This window comes from Danio rerio, chromosome 17 (assembly GCF_052040795.2).
Source record: "Danio rerio strain M-AB ecotype USA chromosome 17, GRCz13ab, whole genome shotgun sequence".
Classification (NCBI taxonomy): Eukaryota; Metazoa; Chordata; class Actinopteri; order Cypriniformes; family Danionidae; genus Danio; species Danio rerio.
Genome location: NC_141037.1, coordinates 36425408 through 36438054, shown reverse-complemented (window position 1 = coordinate 36438054; position 12647 = coordinate 36425408). Strand labels below are relative to the sequence as shown.

Here is a 12647-nt window from a genome sequence, read left to right as displayed (position 1 = left end):
ACATTGCAGAATATCACACGGCTATCAGCCAATTAGATTGGAGAACCAGACAGAACTGTTGTATAAATACACACACACACACACACACACACACACACACACACACACACACACACACACACACACACACACACACACACACACACACACACACACACACACACACACACACACACAATATAGCAATATTGTTATATTAAAATAGTGTTATGTTACACACACACACACACACACACACACTATATATATATATATATATATATATATATATATATATATATATATATATATATATATATATATATATATATATATATATGATTTACTCTAGAATTGTAGGTATATTTCATGGATTTTCCATTCATTGGAAAAATAATAATCTAAATATTGTAAAATAATGCTTCAGTCTTGGTGGGAAACATTTGATTAAGTTAATATTGAAGTCTAACTTAATGCCAAACTGTTAGACATAACATAACAAACCATAACAGATAGACATCAACAGACTTGAAGTTTTCCACCATTTTGTGCTTAATCTCAAGACGTTAACATCAAACTAAATACCACATAGCATGTCTGAAACTGAATTTGATCTATTCACATTATATTAGTGTTTTAAAAAAGTGAATGCAAGTTTCATTGAAACATCACAAGTTGACGTAATTCAACTACTGCTATGCTGATGATACACAAGCTAACTTTTTGAGCTGTGTTGCTCGACTGAAAATACATGTTGCCCTAATTAGTGTCCTCGTGTCTAACTTGGTTGCTCATTGCCCTGCAGCATTGCTCTAAAAGTTGCCCATCAGCGGCATTGGTGTCTTCTAAACATTTAGTACAAATTAATGAGAAGGGAGTAACGATCATGCCTCAGTGCTTTTTAGAGTTTCTTGCCAGAAGAAATGACTTCACTTGGAGCAAGTCACATGCTTTTTCTTTCAAAGTTGTCATGCCTTATTATAACCCATGTAACAGAGTTGACTATAACGTAAGTTAGAACATACACAACATTTAACATATATAACTGAAACTGCAGGGCTGCACTGTGGCACAGTGAGTAGCCTTACAGCAAGAAGGTCGATGGTTCGAGCCTTGGCTGGGTCAGTTGGCATGTGAAGTTTGCATGTTCTCCCCATGTTGGGTTTCCTTTGGGTGCTCCGGTGTCCTCCAAAGACATGCTGGACAGGTGGATTGGGTAAGCTAAATTGTCCCAGTTATGTTTGTGAATGTGTGTGTGTGTGTTTCACAGTGATAAGTTGCAGCTCGAAGGGCATCCACTGCAGAAAACATATGCTGGATAAGTTGGTGGTTCATTCCAATGTGGCGACCCCTGATTAATAAAGGGACTAAGCCGAAAAAAAATGAATGAATGAACTAAAATCACAATAAAAATAGCAGTTCTTTATATCATGTTTTCATTTTATTGTATAGATAGTGAAACAACGTAACCAGGGTGATGTGAATGACCTCATAAAGTACACTGTTTTTACCCGACGTGTTCTCGGGAATTTGTTTTCCATGTCAAACTTGCTAAGTAACTTGCAAAACTGAACTTTGTGCACTTAATATTAAGAAAAATCCCCAATCCGCCTCCATTATCAGATGTCTCCATTTTCCTCCATCCACACTGACACGGAGCGGCAGCATTTTAAAATGAAAACGTTCTTCAGCATTTCCAAAACACTCCGTTTTTATGGCTCGGAAACTCCGGTGTAGTGTGGACCATAGCAAAACGTACACATTTTAAAACTAAAACGCATTAGTGCCTCAGACGCTCTGTCCAGTTGTATATCTTCTCCTTCAGTCTAGATGCTGATGTTTAAACTGGCGTGCTGTCTCCATGTACTGTAGCAACAGGTCATCTGAGTGCCATTGTGTCAGCTCTCCTGCCCAATTTAAACAGCTCAAATCTGATTACTTCAGCCGGTGGTATGGGACAGGGCCAAACTCTGAGCTCACACTCTTCACGGCAGAGAAAAGGCCTTATTGTATCTTCATATCGACCACTAAAGATTCAGCTGGATTTCCTTTAACAGAGAGACAGCGGCGTGGGCCGAGGGCAGATGAGAAGATACAGAAAGAAATATGGGCTGTGCTAAATGTCTGCGTTCAGCAGAAGCAAATCATCAGATTTATTTGATACCAATCCCCACGCTCAATAAGATAAATTGCAATAGGAAACCATTTATCTGAAAGCGTCTGACACGGCGCTACAGAAATAACAGCAGTAGCCACATGCATTCAGCAACTGGGGCTGGTGGCTGGGGAGCTAGTTTTGCACAGTTTAGAGAAGAGGTGTATGTTATTGTGTACATTAAAGAAATATGACAATCAATCAGTCAGTCAGGGTGCTTTCACACCTGCTTCATTTATTTCAGTGGAATCACACTCGAAGTTTGTTTTCTCTTTTGGATTGTTTCATATGGGCAGGTGTGAACATGACAGTCACACCAAACAAACGTACCTAGATCTGGGGGGTATTCCAGAAAGCAGGGTTAACTTACCATCTGCTAAACCCTGAACTCTCGGTTGATTTACCCAAAACCTGCTTACCGCGAGTATGTTGGTTCCAAAACAGGTGATAAGAGTAAGTTAAATCAACCTCCTGAAGATAACCACGGGTTAATGCGCATGCACGACACACACCTGAAGGCATTTTCAGTAGATCGTCGAACTCACGAGTCACCATAGAAAGTCACATTGAGAAAAAAGGGCAATGCACTTTACAGAGGCGAAGCTGGAGGTTTTAATCACAGAGATTACACATCTGCTTCAACGAAGGAAAGAAACATAGAATAAGAAATAGATTAGAAAAGAAAAAATAAATAAGAAGAAAGTTTGTTCATTAAATTACACATGCCACCCTCCATTTTATTGTAATGAAAAATTTAACCGCTCTTTAACATCCTTTTTGAGTATGTTGTGTAACCATTCATGCATTTATTTTTTTGCCATTAATTTCTTAAGGCCAAAATATGTGTATTGACTAATAAGGCTTATAGAAATTGTAATCTTTCTGGAGCAAGAACTCTGTCCAAAGTCATTAAACACAGAAACATTCTCCTAAAAGGTAATATTTAATTACTGGAGCTCTGTATTTAACACACGAGAATATTCTTTCTATTATGCAGCTAATAGAAAGAGGCCTGTAACTGCTGTGCCCTATAATAAAGGCTTATTTGTGGTGAGTTTTTGACTTAAAGCACACAATCTGTCACTGTTGTAAGTGATTGTTGTCAGATAGCTTTAGCTTCTTTTTATGCTTTTTATTTTAAGTTCCTTCTGCCTCAACTAACAAGCAGTGTAAGAAGTTTCTGCACTTTTCCATATTTTAGTATTACTCTTGTATGACAAAATCTTTTATCTATATATTTAAATTCTAAAGTAGCTGTATAAGGTCCATCTTTAAAGATAAATAAAGTCACATGAGCATCACCTTAAGGTGACAAATGTATATGAAAAATATGTTAGACGTTGAAAGGTGCGTGTTTAAAGCAGTGTAAAAAATCATTCATTTTATTTCAGGAAATGAACAGACTATTTGATTAAACATAGTTTTTTGACAAATTATATTTCTTAGCACTCTTTCATCTCTTTTGTCGTCTTGGGTCACTGAGATTTCCTCTGGGTCAGACTGCAGGTAGGGTGTCATCGTATAAGGCAGAAAAGGGTATCTTTTGTCCTCCAGCAAGTAACAATGTAGTGCCCAGTAAAGATTCTATTGTATAATACAAATATAATAAAAATTAACATTGTGTAAAGCAACATTTGCTTTATAGTTGTTGTTGTTTTTTTTTTTACTATATTTGTATTATACACTTGAATCATTACTTCCTGAAAATCAGCCATTTAGCCTCAACATATAGTGATGATGTGGGGTCATCACATATAAGCTAGTAAGTGGAAGCAGTAATGAGTTTAATAGTTGAAACAGAAAATCAAATTGTACCTGCACATTTATACTATGGACAGATTTCATATTATCAGTGTCCTTTAGTGACTGATGGAGCTTTAAAAACTGGCTGCAATTAATGCACACAATAGCATTTGGAAACCCTGAAAAAAAATATTATATTAAAAATGTAGGTGTGTGCGTGAATGTATACATATGAACGACGTCTTACATCTTAAATTATAGATATATTTTCCTAAAAAAAGACAAAGCTGCCACTTCTTATAATATTATACAGAAAAACGTGAGGGTGCAGAAGGAGTGAAAAAGACAAGATCTGTAAGTGAGATTCGAACTCGCTCCGTTTTGCGCTCCGTTGTTCATTAAGATGCACTGTCCACTACACTATTGCCGTTCTCTGAATTTACTGTGTAATGATACGCAGTGATTTATGACCAAGGAACTGTACAAAAGTGTAAAGAACAGTTCAGTGCCAGGCATACTGTACAGGTGGTTATACTGCCACATTGTACAGTTGCCTCAAATGCCCTGACGTGAATAAAAAGAGCTGCACTGAATGTTTTTTTATGGTAAGCGCAGACCCGCGGTTTGTCACATTTGATTTGAAAAAGGTTTGTTAAATACATTAACATTATAAATTTGGTTATAACCCTCTCACAACGAAAAAACTTGTATCTGTGTGTCCACATCCATAAATATTCTCATCAAAAGAGCACGCAAAGCTCAGTAAACTCTCTGAAACAGAAAAACTCGGGAACATAGCAACTTACTCTCTGAACATAACCTGCTCCGGAGCAGGTTATCTTCAGAGAGTAAGTTGCTATGGCTACTTAACATACCCAGAAGTTACCTCCGATTTTGGAACCAAAGCTGCAGGTTATCTACCTACTTACTCTCAAACTTACCCGGGTATGTCACATAACCTGCTTTCTGGAACAGCCCCCTGCTTGAACCTGAGAATGGATATTTTGTGGTGAGAATCTGATCCTAACTCAAGCAGACCCAAAAGTACTGTGCATTTTTGGATTAATATGCAGGCCCCGAAGCTAGGGGGTTTTGGGTGGTTCAAAAAACCCACCCCCCACTGACAAAGGCCTGGAATTTGTGCCTACATGAGCTTATTTGTCCCATTTTGACAGCTATGGCATCATAAATTGTGAAAATAACTAATCGAAAAAGGCTTTAAGAATAAGAAGAATCTGACATACTTAAAGTCATTTTTTCAATTACTGACCTACTGCATTGTTTTTAAACACAAAAAAAAATTTACAAGTAACTTTATTCTAAATCTTGGACCTTATTTTTGAAGGAAAAAATGTATTTGAAGCAAATAAAAGTAAATTTTAATACTAATTTGGCTATTTTTGTTTTCTAGAGGCTAGAAAAATCGAGAAACTACATTATTATATTTTATTATTATTATTATTATTATTATTATTATTATTATTCATTCATTCATTTTCTTTTTGAACTTAGTCCCTTTATTAATCAGAAGTCACCAAAGCGGAATGAACCACCAACTTATGCAGCATATGTTAACGCAGTGGATGCCCTACCAGCCGCAACCCATCACTGGGAAACATCCATTTACACTCATACACTATAGACAATTTAGCTTAGCCGATTCTCCTATACCACATGTCTTTGGACTTGTGGGGGAAACCGGAGCACCTGGAGAAAACCCACGCGAACGCAGGAAGAACATGCAAACTCCACACAGAAACGCCAACTGACCCAGCCGAGGCTTGAACCATCGACCTTCTTGCTGTTACTACCTACTGCACCACCACATCATCCTTTACTATTATTATTATTATTGTTTGCATGCCAAATTGAATATGTTGGATAGTCTATTTGCTTAATGAATGACAATAGTCTACTTAGCCTTATAGGCATGAATATATATATATATATATATATATTCCTTTATTTTATATATATATATATATATATATATATATATATATATATATATATATATATATATATATATATATATATATATATATATATATTCCTTTATTCTAAATCTTTAGGAACTGTTTTGGTAAATAGTGCTTAAAATGTCCCAAAAATGTAGTAGCTATTTAAACTACACAATACTTAACTTAGCAGTCAAATAAGGTCTACTTTGTAATAAGGTTTATTTTTTAAGAAAAAAAGAACTGTCCTTTTTACCAGGCTGACTATGGGCCTGATATGAGTTGCGCATTATGGGATGAGGACAAGTTTATTGACAGTTTGCGCTTTAGTAATTTAGCCCCATGGCAGGTCACAGACAAAACTGTGGTTGTGAGTTGATTCGGAGCCTGATAGAAATGGGGTCTAAATAATGTTTCATCTTCTGGGAATTTTTCTGCAAGTTCATTCTGACCAATCAAAATGCAGATTTGGATATTTCTTCAGAGATGCATCTAAATAACGAGTCATCTTGATGTTGTCATGTGAATGTGTTTTGGTTTGTTTCAACTGAAAACTGCTATTTATAGCTCTTTTTTTGCCCTTGGTCTGGACCAAAGTACTAGAGGCCGGTTTCACTAGCACTTTGCAAGTTAAAACGTAGCCTAGTTGTGAGGTAAGAGACGCTAAGTTACAACTTGGACACTAGAGTTAATGCTATGCTCCAACTAGCTATTTTCTGGCAGCCTCTACCAATGTATAATGTTAGAAAAGAGATGACAGTGAAATTAGTTTACATTTAGGTGCTTGCGATGATTATGAAGAACAATCTCCCTCTGCTCAATTTTCTGTCAAATCTCACTTTTTTTGGGTTAGTTTCTTTTGGGTTTGTAGAAGAATAGTTTAATTTTCTTTGGAGTGTTTAATGTTATTTGTATCCATGAATTAAAATTAGAATGTTTTCTCTTTCAATGTGCAGGCTATTAAAATAATTCAATTGTATTGTTTATTGTCACATTTAGATATTGCTTGATAAAAATAGCAGGGAGAGAACTCTGAGCTCCTGCCTGGTCACTGAGCATGTAAGGGGGTAGGAGATCAGGTAGTTCTCGAGAGCTCCCCCTGGTAAAGGAGGAAAGGAGGAGATGGGGTGGTTGGGGGGTTTCTTCGGAAAACGAAGATAAGCTTGTAGTTTTAGCTACTTATAGTCAGTTTGAATTAATCAAATTCGGTCTACTAATGATTACAGATGAGAGACCAGCTGGGATCAATCATATCACATGGTCCTCTTAAAATTAGTTTGTGAAACTTCACTTAAAGATTTAAATGCTTCCTTTTAGGTATTTTGTCATTCAATGCAATAGGCATTACTTTATGAAGAGTTTATGTCTTACATTCTGCCTAAAGAACGTGTGGTGCAACCAAAGTAAGAACAAATTTAGCTACAAACTAGCTAGTAAGCCACTAGTGTCAGTCTGGAAGGATTAAAAATAGACTTATCAGAATTAGAAAATGACTTTCACCAGACTGGGAATATCCGAAAAAGCTCAAAACAAGTCTTTCTGCAGCATTATTATAAAAGTGTTGAATATTACTGTAGGGAATAGGAGAGAGCGGGGCACAACGTAACACTTTTTGGTTTTGGTCAAATAATGAACAAAGTAATAAGGTTAGACGAACTATATATTTTTTACCCCTAACACACAAGCCTCTCCTACAAATGAGCACTGGTTGTATGATCGCCGGACCTATGGTTTCTGTGCAGCATTGCCAAAAATGCCAGAAGTAAAAATGTTACTATTTACCCCACTTGCGGGGCAAGTTGTAACAGACAGAAGGTTAGTTGTAACACATGCTTGTAACACAAAGGCGGATTTCACACAATTAATTTACTTCAAATAGTAGCTATATTTCCTCAGTAATTGGTTGAATTTATTTTTTATTTTGACTAATAAAAAATACTTTTATGCTGCAAAAATGTTTTCTCCTGTGTTTCTCATCCAAATTTTGCAGAAAAGATCAATAATTGGCAGGAAGACGTCTGCTGACTGTGGTGAAAGTCTCTGAAACATGCCATGGTTAACCCTGAGTAAATACCTTAAAACTCCATGCTACATTTAACCGCCATAGTGAAAATTATCTGGAGGCCCTAAAGAGCTCTTTCCACTGCTTGAAATGATTTCAGCTCATTGAATTGAACAAACTATAAGTTTGAAACCCGTAATTTAAAAGGCAGTAGGCACATTCAGGAAAAAGATGGATTAAATTAGAATGGAGAATTGTAAAATTGTAATGGTGTGTAAAATATTGGTTTCATAACCTCATTTGCTTGCATTGGTTAAAAACAACAAAAGCAATAACTAAATGAAATTAAAGGCTGTCATATAATACGAAGCCTACTGAATGTCAAAAACACTTACTAAACGGCATGTTTTTGCTTCCACCAAAAAGGGACATTTACAGCATGATATAATAAAAGTTATTCTGAGCCTTAACTTTACAAACACCCAAGGCTTATATTGCATCTGGTACAAAAGGGCATAAAAGGACTCATTTAAAGGAGCTATTTTGCAAAAAAATACTTTTATAATGGGCTTAAACACAGATGTGTGGCAACAGTGTGTGAATTTTGCCAACCTCTAATGGTAAACATTAATTAATTATTATTTTTTAATCACACTTAATAAAAACAGTCTGCAGAAACACTTGATTGACATTCTCTTTGTACATGTCAGAGGGGGAAAGCAGCAGTCTATACCATTAGAGTTTTCAGACCATACCTGCTGAAGATAATGTCAGGAACTAAGAGGCATCATAAATGTGAAGTTTTAGGATGCAAAAATCAACGCTGAAGTCTACATTGACTGCCTTCCTCTGAGACACTTCTTTTCACATTTTCAGCTTTTCACAGAGATAGGGCTCTATTTTGACGATCCATGCGCAACGCATTAAGGGCATGTCAGAATCCACTTGCAATTTTATAGATGAAAAAATCCGCCTTGCGCCGTGGAGCATGGTCTAACAGGGTTGAGCTTATTCTATTAATGAGTTACAGATGTGTTTTGAGAATAAACCAATCAGAGTCTCATCTCCCATTCCCTTTAAGAGTCAGTTGCGTCGCGCCATATCGCATCTACTATTTACATGACAGACTTTGTTAAGTGGAAAAATTTCACTAGTAAAAAAATTTCTCTAGTAAGAAAACACTTAAACAGAGCATCTACTGGTGAGAATGAGAGATGAGCCTCCTCATTCTTTACTTTCACTTTCACTTTTGTGGATAGGAAAACTAATAGAGTAAGGGAGGTAAGGGAGGTGCACAAATAACGCGATCTGCGCTGGACCATAGACTGGCTTTGATCTGGTCTGTTGAACAGACTATTATAGTTCCCCAAAATAGCAACACACTAGCAATGCGCCTCAACACGCCTCCTTTTTTAGACCAGAACGCCTATGGGCGCACATATGAGCGCAAATGCATTTGCTATTTAAACAGCGTGCTGCAAAACGTCAAAACGACTCTTGCACCAAGCTGAAACTATCAAACAACAATTGCGCCCCGCCTTGCACTGCATTGCGCCGGGTGTGTGATAGGGCCAATAATGTTAGTCCTTTTTTGAACTTGCTGCTATGCTGACACAAAGGCATTTGTAGCTCCACCTTCTTTTGAAAAGTTTGCTGGGTGCACAATCTCAGTTGAATATAAAGCAACAGCCGACAAAACTGCACAATTTGGATCAAAGCCTAAAGGGTGCTGTTTCAAAGTGTTATAAAACATTATTTGTGTGGTATTTTGAGCTGAAACTTCACATACACACTCTAAGGTCATCAGACATTTTTTACGTCTTGTAAAAGGGGGCAAAACATTTAACTATATACTGGCCTTTTGAGACTGGAATGCATTTGTTATTGATTCTTTATAGTAATTGTCACCATCTCGTTGCAGGATTTCTAAAAACATCCCCACAACTAAAGATGTGGAGCCTCTGCTGGAGATTGATGGTGATATTCGTAGTTTTGAGGTGTTTCTGTCTTCACACACCCCTGTTCTCACCGCTCGTGATGTGGAAATGTTCCTGCCGTGTACTGTCAACCTGGATCCCAAACTGAGGGAGATCATCGCAGGTACAAACCCACACCAACACGACTGTCTAGCAGGAAGGACATGCTATCAACTGGGTTTTATGTAAGGATGCTAATCAAAACCAAAATGCTTCAGTGATAGATTGAAAAATATTTACACATGACTGAATTGTAGGGCTGGGACACTAAATCAATATTTTATTGATTAATTATTTTTAATAATCAAATAACCGCTTAAGAGTTTTTTTAAGAGAGTATTCCTAATTATTGTAGTTATTCCGGACTGAACAAGTCGTGTATATTTATAGACTTGTGCATTGTAACATTTTGTATTTAAATTTATATATCTTTTGTGCAGGTTTTATTTACTGTTATAAACATATAACATCAGTCATATTTCTTTAGTGGTTTTCCCTGGTAAGATACTAGCAGGCTGAGTAAATAGCTAAAGCATTGGCCTTGATAGTTTGATGTAAATGAAAATAATTTCAGATTCTTGTAGTCTTGAGCGACTGCTACATTCATCTTTATTTTCTTTTCTCCACTTGACTATTATGATACGTTAATGTATTAACGCAGGAAAGGAGCTGTTTTGTGGTTAAGTGCTTTCACACCTAGACATTTGTTTCTGAACCTGGCTTGTTTGCCCAGTTAGCGCGGTTTGTTTGGCATATGTGAAACCCACAATCAATTGGTCCAAGATCGGCTGAGTGAGGTGGTCTGAGCTCGATTGAAACGAAATCTGGAGCAGATTGATTGTAGTGAGAAAGCAAAATGATTCAATGAATTAATGAACCAGGGTATATCACAGTGTGTTTTGGTTATGTAAAAGCCATATACAGTTGAAGTCAGAATTAATAGCTCCTCTGAATTATTATCCCGCCTGTTTATTTTTTCCTCTAATTTCTGTTTAACAGAGAGAAGATTTTTTCAACACATTTTTAAACATGATAGTTTTAATAACTAATTTCTAATAGCTGATTTATGTTATCTTTGCCATGATGACAGTAAATACTATTTTACTAGATATTTTTCAAGATACTTCTATACAGCTTAAAGTGGCATTTAAAGTCTTTACTAGGTTAATTAGTTAAACTAGGCAGGTTAGAGTAGTTAGGCAAATTAATGTATAATGATGGTTTGTTCTGTAGACTATCGGGAAAATATAGCTTTAAGGGGCCAAAAAAATTAATAACCTTAAAATGTTTAAAAAAAAAACTGCTTTTATTCTAGCTGAAATAAAACAAATAAGACTTTCTCCAGAAGAAAAATATATTATCAGACATACTGTGAAAATGTCCTTGCTCTGTTAAACATCATTTGTAAAATATTTAAAAAATAAAAAAAATTCAACGGGGGTTTAATAATTCTTTATTTTGTGATAGATTTTTGTCGTATATATGATTTTTTGGTCATATTTCCCAGCCCTGTTTTGAAGCAAAAAACTGTAAAGATAAGAAACTACATTTCATTTTTTTTTCAATTGACATAAGCACAATCATTCCTTGCTCTTTGCTAGTTATATTTTGAAATGAACATGAATGAACATCTTACATCACTTGTAATCGCTCAATTAGTGTTTTAACCACAGAAAGACATCAGCGAAACAGCTTGTAAACAATGTCACATAGCATTACATTTACCTCAGGCAAGTCATTCAGTGTCCACGGCATGAAATCCACTCAACAGAAGAGCATTCCTACAAATATTTGCTCTATAGTGTCCTAGTTATTTAAAGTGTCTGGCTTAAAAAAAACAAAAAAAACAAAACAAAACAAAAAAAAAAACAGGCTATTAGAGCCAATGTGCAAATTATTATGTTATAATGCAACAAATTGGAGTTGAGGCTGCACAGTGGCTTAGTGGTTAGCACTGTCGCCTCACAGCAAGAAGGTTGCTGGTTTGTGTCCCGGCTGGGTCAGTTGGCATTTCTATGTGCATGTTCTCCCAGTGTTGGCGTTGGTTTCCTCTGGGTGCTCCGGTTTTCCCAACAGTCTAAAGACCTGCATTATAGGTGAAGTGGACAGACAGAATTGGCTGCAGTGTATGAGTGTGTGTGTGTAATTGAGTGCGTCTGGGTGTTTCATAATACTGTGTTGTGGCTGTAAGGGCATTCGCTGCATAAAACATATGCTGGAATAGTTAGTGGTTCATTCCGCTGTGGTGACCTCTGAAATAGAGACTAAGTCGAAGAAAAATAAATGAATGAAGCATAATTTTATGACTTGATTTAGAAAATACTATAGTATTGTTAAATAATGTTTGAGTACAGTGTTTTGGAGTGTTGAATTTGGTCTCTGTTTTTAAACACTTCTTAAGGCAAAACAACAGCAGATGAATAGAGTAAAAAAACAAATGGCTTCCACTTTACTTCTCCAGTCTATTGATTTACAGTAAAAAAAAATAAAAATCACTATATGTTTTCACAAATGTTATTTTAATATGCAAATGAGACATTCATTTACTCCTTACTACTTTGCATACATTTCTCGCACATTAAAACTGATTCATCTTTTTTAATCTCTTTTTTTTTGGACATATAAGAGCTCAAACTTTTTACAGAAATGATTTTGCAAATCTCAACCACACTATAATTCAAAATGTACAGACAAGAGATATATAGCACAATAAAGTGCATATTTTGCAGAAATGTAATCAGCAAATTATGTATAAGCTTATCCTTCTGTGAAACCTTCAGAACATTGATAATTCAGTAAAGTTTTTGTTGTAATAGCTGAAGCAGGAGATTTAT

General features: G+C 36.0%; 1 protein-coding gene across 18 annotated transcripts in view; it reads left to right on the top strand.

Annotated features, from left to right (window-relative positions):
- kidins220a (kinase D-interacting substrate 220a) overlaps positions 1-12647 on the top strand; it is a 147858-nt gene that overhangs the window by 88078 nt on the left and 47133 nt on the right. For all 18 annotated transcript variants that reach the window (XR_015513607.1, XR_015513604.1, XR_015513603.1 and 15 more), the window contains one exon: positions 9759-9937. Coding sequence is in view for 9 of the 18 variants with exons in the window: in XM_087290792.1 (XP_087146918.1) it covers positions 9759-9937 (179 nt within the window). In the remaining 9 variants the exon portion in view is untranslated. The remainder of the gene's footprint in view (positions 1-9758; positions 9938-12647) is intronic.